The following is a 14,469-nucleotide window of genomic DNA, read 5'->3' as shown; positions in this document are numbered from 1 at the left end:
AACGAGCCGTTTGACCTTGGCCCCCCGGGGAGTGATTAAACCAAACCTTCCTTTGCTATCCATCTGTTTTGGCCCCCGTTCTAAGATGTAATGGTGCTTCAGGATGTTATTGCTCTCAGAGTATTGCTTCACATCTAAAAAAAAAAAATACCTACCGTTCAGGCTAGTTATTGCTGACATGATCCGGAGGAACGGAGAACCTACACATGACTGGAGACAGTAACTTTTTTTCTAATTTCATAAGACTTGCCAATCATGAGATTTACAACCCTAACAGAGATATTAATATCTGCACTGTTGAATAGATCGGAGGAATGTCCTTTTTAAGTGGAAAATCTATTCCATGGCAAATAGTCTTTTACGCCAAATCAAGGCAAATACAGTAATTTCAAGAAAATTTTACTTATTTTTAGTTCTGTTTTTGCAGTGTAAGGTCCCACACGTTAAACTCTGAAAAAGTGAGCTGCACGTTTGGATTCAAAGCCCCTTTACTCTTAAATTCAGCACAAACAGCTGCCTCCAGAGGCCATCAGGCCGGGTGAAGCTGAACGCCCATCGGACCCGACAGCAAAACAAGGCGGTGGCAGCATCATGCCGTGGGGATGCTCTGCTTCCTCAAGGACACAGAATGCGGTCAGAAGAGGTGGGAACATGGAGGGAGCTAAACAAAGATAGTGCAAAACACTTAAGCTTGGTGTAAAGGTTCGCCTTCCAGCAGCACTAACCCCCGTAACTATCCCTAAAGACCTGCAACTGTATTTTCCCCTAAGGTTTTCTGCAAAGTATGCATCGTGCATGCCTCTCTCTAAGGATGTTTTAGCGTAATTGTCCTTCCAGTTCACTATTATGCACACGTTTCTTTCTGTCCCATAAAAAATCCCAATGAAACAGGCAGTATTCGAGTCTGTGGTTGTAAAGAAAAGATAAAAAAAATGAACTTTTGCAAGGTGTTTTAATGCTAAAAGCAAAAGTAACTTTTTTTTAAAGAATGTGTGGCTCCCCATGACCTTGGTGGGACAGTTTTTAGCTCTTGTAATGCAGCTGCGGTGAAATACACCGTGGTACTTTTTGCACATAAACAAAATGACTCGGGTGACGGTGATGCACTCCTCCGCGTCAACGGGCTGCCCGCTGTCGTTTTCCTTTCCTGCTAGCAAACGTTCACAGACGGTTAAAACACAGCTGGGTCGTAAAAAACATGGATTTCACAAAATACAACGCTTTTTAAAAAAAAGGAGGGGGGGGGGTGAGGCGCTGAAGGGAGGAAAACAATACTGCTTTGTATTTGGGTTGATGACGTCACAAGAGGCACAAGTCACCAAGCCGATCAGCTGGCGTTAGCAAACGATGTGACAGATTTTAGCATTGATTCAGAACCATGAGAGCTGAATTTGAGCTGCAAGGAGTTCAACCCTCTGTGATTGAGAAATTTGATTGTAATCATGATAATAGAGGAGGGGGGGGGGGAAATAATACAAGCTGCCTTTGGCCTTCTGTGATGTCACCAGAGGCATGTTCATGTGGTAGCCTGTTCATTTTAATAAAACCTTCAGATAGAAACATATAAAACTGACGGCATTTGTGCCGTAGATGACAGATTATATCTAAAGTGGGTTTGCCTTAAATCTAACGGCTTGGATCGAACGGAAATTAATTTAGCTGTTCTGGCTAACTTTGGATCCCCATTTAGATCTTAAGATAACTTAAGAAAAGATCGAAGCGAATGACACGACTATAATCTGATAGGCTTGTTTTTTGGTTCAGCATGTGTGTGTGTGTGTGTGTGTGTGTGTGTGTATGTGTGCTAGCAAAAATGCAGAAGAGAGGTAATGCTTGGGCGGGTCTGCTTGGGGCCTTTTTCATATTGTTGCGCATTTACGCACAGAAAAAAAAAAAGAGAGAGAGGAGAGAGAAAGTAAGGGGGTGAGAAACGGGCGAGGCGAGGAGAAATATAGAGGGTAGATTTCTTCCCCGGCGTCTGTGGAGCGGATCAGAGAGCGCCGGGTCTATTTTTAGCTCCCCGCCGCTGCTCAGCTTTCGACGCACGTCCAGAGTGCAGCAGCAGCAGCAGCAGCAGCAGCAGCATCAACGGAGTGCCGGGTCGCTGCCGCTGGCTGCCCCAGACGGGCTTCAAGTGTTGCTCAGCCGCTGCACACCAGCAGGATCCTTCCGGTGCATCAGATAAAGCTACAGCTGTCGCATTGGAACAGGGGAAATAAGATAAGGGCGTGGCGCGCCTACAGTGGCCTACTTCTTGGCCCTGAGTAGGGAAGACAGGGAGACGCGGCGCTCCAGCCAGAGCTGCGCCCACAGCCCTTTGCCGCTGCCCTCCTCGCGCCGCCGGACGGGGTCCAGCAAGGGGCAGAGCCGCCCCAGCGCGCCCCTTCGTCTCGCCCGGGCCCGCGGGGGGTCACACGTCGCTGGGCGTCCGAGCGCGGTGCGCCACCCTGGCCGGCACGCAGCCGCAGCACACCAGCCACAGGGCCTTCTGGATCTCCTGGTTCCTGAAGGCGTAGATGACCGGGTTGATGACCGAGTTGTAGGTGGCCGGCACCAGCGTGGCGTACGTGTACAGCGGCGGGTAGGTGTAGTCGGCGACGAGCGAGTAGACGGTGAACGGCATCCAGCAGGCGGCGAACGTGCCCAGGATGATGGCCAGGGTGGACACGCCCTTGCGCGTGGTGACGTAGTGGGGCGTGGCGGCCAGGAAGTGGTGCTGGAGGGCGATCTGGTGGGCGTGGCGCATCACGATCTTGCAGATCTGGACGTAGAGCTGGAGCATGAGGCCGAAGAGCAGCAGGAAGGAGACGGACAGCACGGCGACGTTGTTCTTGGTGAGCGGGCGCACCACGCTGCAGGAGGCCTCCTCGGCCAGGCAGTTGACCCCCGTGATGGGCAGCAGGCCGAGGCACAGGGAGAGGCCCCACAGCAGCACCAGCATGGTGTAGGTGAAGGCCGCCGTCCGCTCCGAGTTGTAGGTGAGGGCGTAGTACAGCGACAGGTAGCGGTCGACGGTGATGGCCAGCAGGCTGAAGACGGAGGCCGAGAAGGAGGCCACCACCAGACCCACCGTCAGCAGCTGGGCCGAGTCCGAGCGAAGCAGGTAGGCACAGGTGAAGTGAAGGACCAGGCCCAGGCCGGCCAGCAGGTCCGCCAGGGCCAGGCTGCCGATCAGGAGGAACATGGGAGCCCTGAGCGCCGGGTTCTGCCAGATCACCAGCACCACCAGGGCGTTCTCGCAGGCGATGAGAGTCCCGGAGGAGCACAGCACGATGTCCCAGGGGTTGACCAGCAGTGGGAGCTGGCTGGGCGGCAGGGGGGAGTCCTCCACCGAGAAGGTCCCCAGGCCAGTGCTGTTGTCCATCAGTCCCCCGCTGGCCCACGACGTGGGATCAGGGCTCAGCCAGCTGGGGGAGGCCGGCGGCTCCTCGCTCATTGTGCCCCCCGTCTGAAACGAAAACGCACACACAAAAAAATCATCACTCGCAAAAAATATCTAGGGGTAAAATCAGGCCAGTTAATCCCATAAATAGAAAAAAGTGCCGGACCGATTATCCCTCCATCTTCAATTCAATTCAATTCAATTTTATTTATATAGCGCCAATTCATGAAACATGTCATCTCGAGGCACTTTACAAAGTCAAAATCAGTCAGATTATACAGATTGGTCAAAAATGTCCTATATAAGGAAACCAGTTGATTGCATCAAAGTCCCGACAAGCAGCATTCACTCCTGGAGAAGCGTAGAGCCACAGGAGAGGTCAGTCTGCATTGTCCATGGCTTTGCAGCAATCCCTCATACTGAGCAAGCATGAAGCGACAGTAGGAAGAAAAACTCCCCATTAACTGGAAGGAAAACCTCCAGCAGAACCGGGCTCAGTATGAACGGTCATCTGCCTCGACCGACTGGGGGTTACAGAAGACTTTGCACCTTTTTGTCAGTCATGAATCAGAATCAGGAAAATAAGCAAGCATGAGAATATCAGCAAAATGCTATATTCAGCTGGCAAGACAGGTTTATTTCTAGTCACATACAAGGCAGTCAGGTCCAAGGTGCTTTAAAGGACATCAAGGGAAAGACTGAAATACAATAATAACAAAACACCAACATAAAAGAAAACAATATGTTAAAATATAAATATTGGACGCTTAAAAGAAACAAATGTTTTAAACCGTCAGACCCTTTGTTTAAGTGTGGGAACACCGAGCGTCTCTGAAGACCTGTGGCAGTCTACCTGGTTCATACTTCACATGCAACGCAGCCATTTGGTGCTTAATAGAGTTATGAATGATGGATGGACTGGGCTATTTATTTTTTTCCTTGCCATAAAGATCTTTGCCAACTGGCGCCAGAAAATGCTATTATTGGGCTTTCGTCGTCTGGAAACAAATGTTTTTACAACCCTTTACGGGCGCAGCCATGATGAACTCGTTGAACTCGCTCAGCTGACAGTACAGCGATCTGATTGGCTGAGCAGCCAAAATCGAATCACGTGACCTTTTGGACCGGAGCGCAACAGTTTAGATTTTTTATCGGCTATAACTCAGTAATGTGCAAGTGAAAACGTGGGAACATTGGTGTTTTGAGATCACTGCTATGTGCAGCAACTTATCCCGGTGGATAGGAAAATCTGATCAATCCGCTTATTGATGTTATAAACACACTGAGTGTAGCAAACTAGGGTCCTGCAGTGACACGGAGACATGAGGTTGTCATCAGCTTACACATAATATGTTGTAGTACGCTATAATCTGAGCCGGTGGAACCATAAACATGTTAAACAAAAGTGGGCCGAGAATGGACTCTTGGGGAACTCCGTGGTTCCTTTTTTTTTGTACATCCAGATGTAGAAACAACACAAAGTAATCCCTGTCAGCCAAATAAGATCCGCACCAGTTTAGGAGAGTACCAGACAGTCCCTCCAAAACTGCAGCTCCTGTTGGGTGTTCCCGATTCACAGTTGGTAGTATCTATCAAAAATGGATCATGGATAAACAATGGCGGACCCGGTGGCAGGTTTACTATTTGCCAAGGCCAATGCTTGTTCTGGACATCTTTTCAATTGCTCGTTGCTCATTCAGACGTGGTGAACACAACTTCCCGAAGTTCAAACCACCACTGGAAGGGAAAAAAAGGATTAAAGGGACTTTGAAAGTGGCATGGTTGTTGGTCTGACTATTGCAGAGACTGCTGATCTACTGGGTCTTTCCTCTTACAACTATGCTTCGGGTTTACAAAGAGAAAACATCCAGTGAGCAGCGGTTGTGTGGATGAAAAAAAAAAATGCAAAGACGACAAAGCAATTCTAACTACAACTCGTCAGCATTCTGAAAACCATCTCTGAAAGCACAACACGTGGACCCGTGAAGAAAATGGGTCACAGCATCACAGAGAAACACACATTGGCTGCATCTCCTGTCAGCTAAGACCAGGAAACTGAGAGTACGATGCTCACAGGCTCACCAAACCGGCACAATAACAGACTGGGAAGTTTTGCTCGGTCTGACGCGTCTCAGTTTCAGCTGCAACATTGATATGGTAGGGTCAGACTTTTAATGTCAACAACACGGTGGATCAGATAACCATCCTGCGTCGTACCAGAAGAGTACGGTGTGAGCTACAGCCTACCTGAGTATTGTTGCTAAGCATGTTTTCCAACGCTCATCTTCTAGACCAGGGTTCAGCAACCTTTATCATGTAAAGCACTTTGCATTGTCTCTGTACTGAATTGTGCTATATAAATAAAATTGCCTTGCCTTGCCTTTACAACCCAAGGAGCCATTTTTGCCTTTGGTCCAGCTAATAAGAATTTGTTTAGAGCCACAAAGGGTAAGTGAGCCTCCAAAACCTAATTACCAGTTTTTACAATATTTACTACAATAAATGTTATAATAATCTAAAATATTTTATAAGCTTATTGAATAAAGGAAAGCATTGGATTCTTACATGCACTGCATAAAGGGAACTAAAAGTAAGTAAAATTTTCCTGAAATGATTGGTATTTCTCCTTGATTTGAGCAGGCAAGTTTAAACGACGTCTCAGTGGAAATAATTTTTGCACTTAAAATAAGAACAACTCATCTCCATGATCTAATTTAAAGTGCAGCATATCCAATTATCTTATTTTAGGGGTCAAAATACACATTCCATTGGCAGATAATCTTATTTACCAGCTACGTTTGAAGATAAATACACAAATTTGAAGAAAATATAATCTACTTTTAGTTCCCTTTTTGCAGTGTTAGAGAACGAATAAATTTTCTTTAATGCAATATAAAAAAAATTGTCATAGAAATGTCACCAAAAACAAGGAAGACCAGAAAGATTTACCCAACAAAAAAAACATTCCTTACATTATTGGTGTAAAAAAAAAGCACTATTCATTTATTACCTATAGATTTTAAAACATTGCTCAATCCTTATCATATTTGGCCAAACTTATTAAGAGCCACAGTGGGGGGACTGAAGAGCCACTTACGGCTCCTGAGCCACAGGTTGCAGACCCCCGTTCTAGTGGCTACTTCCTGCAGAATAATGCCAAAAAAGCTAAAATCACCCTAAACTGATATTATTTTATATGAAAATGGATTTACTGTACCCCAGTGGTCTCTGCAATCACCAGATCTCAGAAACCAGTCCACCAGAGCAGCTTTGCACTGCAAAAAGGGAACTAAAAGTAGGTAAAATCCTCTTGAAATTGGTGCCTTTTTCATTAATTTGAGCTGGTAAATCAGACTATTTGCCAATTGAATAAGATTTTTGCACTTGAAATAAGAACAATTCATCTCTATCATCTTATTTCGAGCTCAGGATGTCTAATTATTTCATATTAGGGGTAGAAATTCTCATTCTATTGGCAAATAGTCTTATTCAGTGGCTCAAATCAAGTAAAAATATACTGATTTTAAGAAAATTGTGCTTATTTTTAGTTCCCTTTTTGCAGTGTGGGGTGTGGTTGAAGGGGGGGCTCAGCTTTGTCAATGTGCAGCCAATAAATCTGCAGCAACGCTATCTTGTCAGTATGGACTAAAATCTACGATCCTTGAGGAGCGTAGTCAAGACCTTGTTTGCATCTATATTGATGTGTGTACGTAGAGGACCGCAGGGCACAACCTAACCTGCCTGCCATAAATGAAAACTGAAAATATGCTTCAGCTTACTGGTCCACCTTCAGAAGCAGGGAGATGTCCTAACTCACTCCAGGTCGTAACACTCGCTGAAGCACTCGGGCTCCATTCAATATAAATCCATCTAGACTATATATAGACACCATTTGAGTCTTTATATCCAACAACCCCTTCAGCCCTCTTTAACTATTTATCTTGAGGCAACAACAAAAGGATTGATATAAACTAAAAATATCTACTCATCTGTTGCTTTTTGTCTCTCGATGATGTGTGTGAGACCATCCCTCTGTATCGAACGTTTTACCTTTTTATCATTTTCAGTCGTTTCTGGTTATATTATTGTAGTTATCCATTAATTTTCATTCAGAATTGTAATCGTTTACCTTTATTTCTAGGAATTATCGCTTTGTTTAGTAATTTAGTTCCCACTCATTTGCTCTGCACTCTGCTATGTATTCATTTCACAAGCCATTATGTGATACGCGGTTTATGACGGGAGTCAGGATGAGTTTTACAGTATTTTTCATTACCAAGTAGATGAAGAGTTTTATAGTAAGAATTTCCAGCGGTTCAGTGTATGAAAATCCCATTCAGGTTCCACCAATCTAATTTATTTTAGATATTTAACTACATTTGATCAAATGCTCCTAAAATGCCTTTAGAAACGAGAAGCACCATATTGTAGTCGGAGGGCGCCGACATATTTACAATCAATGCTGGAAGTTCACTCTGGAAGTTTTTGACATTTCTCCTTCTAAGTATGATATGCAGAGACTGAGAGAAAGGTAAGGAAACTTAAACCTAAGGTCAATGTATTTAAGGCCTAAACTTAATTTAATACCTGTGCTTTTACCTCTCCCTGAAGGGCTAACCTTAACCCTAACATTGGTGGATGGGAAACCTAAACCTAAAGTCATCGGATTTAGTAAGACTTCATTAACTTACGCTTTGAACTGACTTCCGGCGATTTTGTTAGACCTCCAGTTCGTACATCTGACATTGATGGTAGAAATGGTGCCGTTAGAAGCTGCTAAAAGGTCTATTTCTACAGTGTGGAGTTGGAGGCTTCAAAACAGCATCACTATGCAGCAATGGAGACAATACAGGTGGATCGGGGTGACATTTAAAATAATTATTCTTTTTTTATTTTTTATTGCTTTCTTGTGCATTCCCTGAATTCATATCTCCCTGGGCATTGAGCCACATTGGATTGCATGTTCAGACAACCCATTGGTCCAATAGTCCGACACCCCAATAGTCTGATATAGTCGGATGACCCATTAGTCCAACAACCCAGTTTCAAGATGAAAAAAATGAGCTTGGTTTTTAGTATTGACTGTTAGCAGGCTTATACCTTGACAAGATTCATGCGCTAGGCCTATGCCCAAATTCATCTTATCTGTATACAGTTACCATGCCTAGTACGCTCTGATGGCATTAGCTTGTACTTCATGGTGAGTGCATGGCGAAGGAAACTAAACTTTTTCCACATTAGACAAGAACGGTCATGACTTGTGCCTTAGATTGTCGGACTATTGGGTTGTCGGACTAATGCTATGCACCCAGCAGGCTGCGTAGAAAAGGCCACATTTTCCCAGAGGGTTCAGGGTCCTCACTACCATTTTATTTCAGCGTAACGTTGGACAGCTGGTGCTGTGTGAACATGTGCATGTGTGTCATTTCGGTGCTTCTCTGGATGCATTCCCGCAGCGGAGCGTTGCGTGGTGCAGCTCGAAGGAGGTTGTTCGTCAGGCTAACAACAGCTAGCGCTAGCTTTAATGATGTCCGGGAGGTTTATAGCCGCGCTGATGCACGTTCAAGAGTTTTATTGACTTTTTTTACGTTGCTCTGAAACAGCCGTGTTGTTCTGTTCCGTGTCGTATTGACCGTTACTCTTAAATTTCAGCGTGACTTTCTGCCTAACGGTCCAATACGCTGAAATGCATTGGCTAGAACCCTGGGGTTTACACTACACACTAAAGACTAGTATTGCGCCGATGCCATTTTTTGACCTCGATACCGATACCCGATACCTGGCTGTGCAGTATCGGCCGATACTGATACCATACCGATACCATTACTTTGAAATTTATGTGTGTGTATATAAGAAGAACAGCATACTACTTTGATGTAAAATAAATGCTATCATGGCTTTGTCAAGCTGCTACCTTATTAAAGCAGGAAAAAAAGACTAATACAAAGTGAATCCAGTAGAACTAGTGAGTGTCGGGAGAGAGAAGGCTGCGTTCAAGTGACATACAAACATCAAAATGGTATCTGTGACCTATTTGTTGGTACTCGCCGATACCGATACCACCATTTTAGTGCGGTATCGGCGCTCCGGCCGATACTGGTATCAGTATCGGTGCAACACTACTAAAGACCCAAATAAACAAAGCAAAACTCGGTCAGGGTGCAGATGAACTGACTTGTTTTGGTTTGCTCGCTTTGTTCTCTCAGGTGCTTGTTCCACCCCGTGAACGATGGCGCCCTGAGCAGGTAGCCGCATCACCCATCCCAAAAACAGCCACCGGGAAGCGACACGACCAAATCTCTTTTGTTTGTTTAGGTCTCTGTTTAGTGTTTCCTCCACATCGAATCAATCAAACGGGTTTGCGTGCCCTGCGCTAAAAACCACTTGGTTCAGCTAAGTTGTTTATAAAATATTTACGTTGCACGGGGCTTTGCGCACAAGCGGTACTGGGTGTTCTCTGGGCTTCACCAGACTAAAGCATGGAGCTTTAGAGTTATTGTTTGAAAATTAAACACAACATTTTCTTTAATCATTCCCTTTAAACGTATAATTAAAGACGATTAAAACACTGCAGTTACTGTGCGAGACACGCTTATGGCAGCATCGTTGTTGGAGATGAACAGATTGGCTGTAAAAGTTATCACAACAGAGGCGGATTACAATGAAGGGCTCTGTTTAATGGGCGAATCGACAAAAAAACGAAATCAATGCCTTGCACTAACTTCCAGGTTGCAATAGTCGATACTGACAGCCGTGCACTGCCAATAGTCATCATAGCTCCACTCAGCAGCTGCCAGAGAACATACCGCACCCGTCATGGAGACACCTCAGCCTGCACACATGCATCCCTGCGCACCTTGCATTGGGGAGAAAATTACAATGCACCTTCACTTTCTCTGTTAATGGAGAAAACCCGGGGGGGGGGGGGGGGGGGGGGGGTATGCATCTTTCCGTGCAAAGGATGCTCAGTAATCCGTCTCCCTCCATTCATCCATCCATCCATCAATCCACCCATCCTACCTTGACTGTGCGAGGTGCGACTTCCCGTCTAGATGGAAGAAGAACGACAGCTTTGGGTTCCCATGTCGGGGGTGCAGATGATGCGGCGCCGGCGGACAGAGACGCAGCTCCGGGGAGAGGGACGAGGAGGGACGGGGATCATGGAAGAAGCGGCTGGGCCACTGGCGGGGCCGTGGAGTGCGGGTGTGCGCGCCGGGGAGAGAGCAGCAAGTGAGGCGGCCGCGGCGGAGGAGAGGAAGATGAGGTGAGGGAGAGTAGAGGAGGAGGGGGAGGGTGGAGATGATGATGATGATGATGATGATGAAGAGGAGGAGGATGGTGATGATCAAGGAGGAGTCCCAGAGGGACCAGGCTGCCGGAGACCGGTTGAACTCCGGTGGTTTCTGCTTCGCGCCTCATCGAGGCCAAAATGGTCTTTTTTTTTTTTTTTTTTTTTAAATGCGCGCTTCATTCAAATAAACACACAAGTCAAACAATGAATCCTAAAAGGTGGAAATATGATCACTCCTCATATCTGATAGAAGTTTTGTTTAATTTTTATCTAGAGGAACGTGCTCAGCTTTGACCTGACTGCTGAAGTTTCAGACGGCGGGGTGCAGCGAGTCGCTTTCCTCCTGCGACGCCCTGCTATTCTGGTCCTGTCTGGGTTATTAACAGCGACACTGATGTGTGTCACCCTCCTCCTCCTCCTCCTCCTCCTCCTCCTCCTCCTCCTCCTCCTCCTCTTCCTCCCTGTCCTCCATCTTCTGCTGCGCCGCCTCTAAGTCACCTCAGCAGACAGGTGGCGGGGCACAAAAATGCGCCCATCCGTATAGCGTCTCATTGAATTAAAATATAATTTAAAATAAGACTTGTTATAGGATTTAAAAAGTGAAAGTTGTATAGATTGGTCTAATTAAATTGATTTTTGATACAGAAATGTCACCCTGCTGAAAAAATGTCCACGTGCTGCACAGTATAGGCACCAAATATTCGGTCCAGGCTCCTTTTACATGATTTACTGCGTTAATGCAGCGTGGCATGGAGGTGATCATTCTGGGACAGAAGGAGCAGCTCTTCCTCTGAACAATGACCCGTAGATTTACTATTGGAGAGTTTGAAGAGCATAAACAAATTAAATTGGCCTCTTCATGAAAGTCGAAGGCGTAAAGTGCTCTAAAAGGATCTTGGATGTGATGCTGACTTTGGATTTGTGGAGCAACATCAGCAGCTCCTCAATTAATCACAGACATGTGGAAACTTTAGACTGGACGCTCCAGCATCTTGGATTCTGAGCCTCTCCGGGATCCTAAATTTCTGAACAAAATCCAAGATGTAGCTTCACTTGAAAAGAGGACTTTGGACCGTTGAGCAACACCACAGTCCCTTTTCCTCTATCGGAGGGAAGGCATTCCTGACATTGTCTCTGTTTCAGGAGCAGCTTAACACGGAATGGGAGTTTTAATTAATGATCCTGGAAACATCTGAGTGTTGAAGCACTGATTCCAGCTAGCACAGTCCACAGCTTATGAATCCCACCTTTAACCCTTGATTTGGCTTCACAATCTTCTCCAGGCAGCATTTATACCTGTTGATTGCGCTCATTTTCTTTCCACCTTCCCCGTTCCACAGCTTCTTTACTAATTACCTTTTGCGACTCAAACTCCTGGTGGACTGTCATGGACTGTGCGGTGCATAACTGTAAAAAACTCCCCTACGATCGTACTACATATTCCTGTTAAAGGGGAATTTTCCTCTCCACCGTCACTTCATGCATGCTCAGTATGGGGGATTGCTAACCAATCAACATAGCTACATATGTGGTTCCATGGTGTAATGGTTAGCACTCTGGACTCTGAATCCAGCGATCTGAGTTCAAATCTCGGTGGGACCTGACTTTTCAATGGATAGAAGTTATGGTGTACCAGAGGTTTTGGGTTCAACTGCTACTCAGGGTCTCCGAGCAAGACCCTCAACCCCAGATTTCTCCCCGGGTGCCGCACAGCTGAAAAACTTTCAGTGGCATGTATGTTGCAACAACAATAAAGATGATTATTATCAAGACTCAACCTATCTCTCTTGATTAATTGGTTAAATTTGACGTTAAGTTGCGCTATATAAATAAAAATCAATATATATCTAGATTCTCTTGACTGGTTTTAATGTTACTCTCTTTAGTCATAATCACCAATATGAAAAAAATAAACACCCCAGGATACGACTGGTCTTATGTAACTCTTTTCAGTCATAATATAAAAATAAACACTCAGGATACGTTGCCGTTTAATGAATCTATGTGCATTTTAATTCGATAAAATAAAAACTTTCAACAATATTCTCAATTATTCAGATGCATCTGTATGTAGTGCTGCCTTGCTGGACGAAAAAAAAAAAAAAAACTCCTGATGGGTTATTAACAGCAACCCTGATGTGTGTCACCCTCCTCCTCCTCCTCTTCCTCCCTGTCCTCCATCTTCTGCTGCGCCGCCTCTAAGTCACCTCAGCAGACAGGTGGCGGGGCACAAAAATGTGCCCATCCGACCAGCCAGGTATAGCCACTCATTGAATTAGAATATCATTCAAAATGAGACTTTTTATAGGATTTAAAAAGTGAAAGTTGTATAGATTGGACTAATAAAATTGATTTTTGATACAGAAATGTCACCCTGCTGACAGAATGCCCACGTGCTGCACAGTATAGGCACCAAATATTCGGTCCAGGCTCTTTTTACATGATTTACTGCGTTAATACAGCGTGGCATGGAGGTGATCAGCCTGGGACAGAAGGAGCAGCTCTTCCTCTGAACAATGACCCGTAGATTTACTATTGGAGAGTTTGAAGGGCATAAACAAATTAAATTGGCCTCTTCGTGAAAGTCGAAGGCGTAAAGTGCTCTAAAAGGATCTTGGATGTGATGCTGACTTTGGATTTGATAAGACAAGTGGAGCAACATCAGCAGCTCCTCAATTAATCACAGACATGTGGAAACTTTAGACTGGACGCTCCAGCATCTTGGATTCTGAGCCTCTCCAGGATCCTAAATTTCTAAACAAAATCCAAGATGTTGCTTCACTTGAAAAGAGGACTTTGGACCGTTGAGCAACACCACAGTCCCTTTTCCTCTATCGGAGGGAAGACATTCCTGACATTGTCTCTGGTTCAGGAGCAGCTTAACACGGATTGGTAGTTTTAATTAATGATCCTGGAAACATCTGAGTGATGAAGCACTGATTCCAGCCAGCACAGTCCACATGAATCCCACCTTTAACCCTTGATTTGGCTTCACAATCTTCTCCAGGCAGCTTTTAAACCTGTTGATTGCGCTCATTTTCTTTCCACCAAACTTCCCCGTTCCACAGCTTCTTTACTAATGACCTTTTGCGACTCAAACTCCTGGTGGACTGTCATGGACTGTGCGGTGCATAACTGTGAAAACTCCCCTACGATCTTACATATTCCTGTTAAAGGGGAGTTTTCCTCTCCACTGTCACTCCATGCATGCTCAGTATAGGGGGATTGCTAACCAATCAACAGAGCTACATATGTGGTTCCATGGTGTAATGGTTAGCACTCTGGACTCTGAATCCAGCGATCCGAGTTCAAATCTCGGTGGAACCTGACTTTTCAACGGGTAGAGGTTTTGGGTTCAACTGCTACTCAGTGTCTCCGAGCAAGACCCTTAATCCCAGATTGCGCCCCGTGCACAGTTGAACAATTTTCAGTGGCATGTAAATTGCAACAATAAAGATGATTATTATCAAGACTCAACCTATCTGTCTTGATTATTTGGTTAAAATTGACGTTAAGGTGACGCTATATAAATAAAACTCAATATATATCTAGATTCTCTTGACTGGTTTTAATGTAACTCTCTTTATTCGTAATGACCAATACGACTGGTCTTACGTAACTCGTTTTTAGTCAGAATATAAAAATAAACACTCAGGATACGTTGCCGTTTAATGAATCTATGTGCATTTTAATTCGATAAAATAAAAACTTTCGACCATATTCTCAATTATTCAGATGCATCCTGTATGTAGGGCTGCCTTGCTGGACGAAAAAAAAAAACAAAACGAAAAGCCAG

The 14,469-nt window shown here is 44.9% G+C and overlaps 1 protein-coding gene and 2 non-coding genes across 3 annotated transcripts; 2 read left to right on the top strand and 1 right to left on the bottom strand.

The window, feature by feature from the left end:
• Nucleotides 1-975: 975 nt before the first annotated feature.
• On the bottom strand, nucleotides 976-10,540 carry gpr12 (G protein-coupled receptor 12). The gene is made up of 2 exons (XM_012857473.3): nucleotides 10,403-10,540; nucleotides 976-3,448 (listed from the first exon to the last, which is right to left on the bottom strand). Exon 2 carries the CDS (start codon nucleotides 3,434-3,436, stop codon nucleotides 2,411-2,413), a length of 1,026 nt encoding a protein of 341 aa, XP_012712927.2. The 5' UTR covers nucleotides 3,437-3,448; nucleotides 10,403-10,540; the 3' UTR covers nucleotides 976-2,410.
• Nucleotides 10,541-12,203: 1,663 nt separating this feature from the next.
• On the top strand, nucleotides 12,204-12,275 carry trnaq-cug. Its single transcript has one exon. It is a non-coding gene; the product is annotated as a tRNA-Gln (tRNA).
• A 1,653-nt stretch (nucleotides 12,276-13,928) lies between these two features.
• trnaq-cug lies at nucleotides 13,929-14,000 on the top strand. The gene has a single exon. It is a non-coding gene; the product is annotated as a tRNA-Gln (tRNA).
• Nucleotides 14,001-14,469: the final 469 nt, after the last annotated feature.

Source organism: Fundulus heteroclitus, chromosome 21 (genome assembly GCF_011125445.2).
Source record: "Fundulus heteroclitus isolate FHET01 chromosome 21, MU-UCD_Fhet_4.1, whole genome shotgun sequence".
NCBI lineage: Eukaryota > Metazoa > Chordata > Actinopteri > Cyprinodontiformes > Fundulidae > Fundulus > Fundulus heteroclitus.
The sequence above is the reverse complement of the archived record's forward strand: the minus strand, read 5'-3'. Positions and strand labels throughout refer to the sequence as shown.

Bases quoted from the DNA above. Each gene is read 5' to 3' on its own strand.
- gpr12 (XM_012857473.3), bottom strand. From the start codon at position 3,436: ATGAGCGAGGAGCCGCCGGCCTCCCCCAGCTGGCTGAGCCCTGATCCC.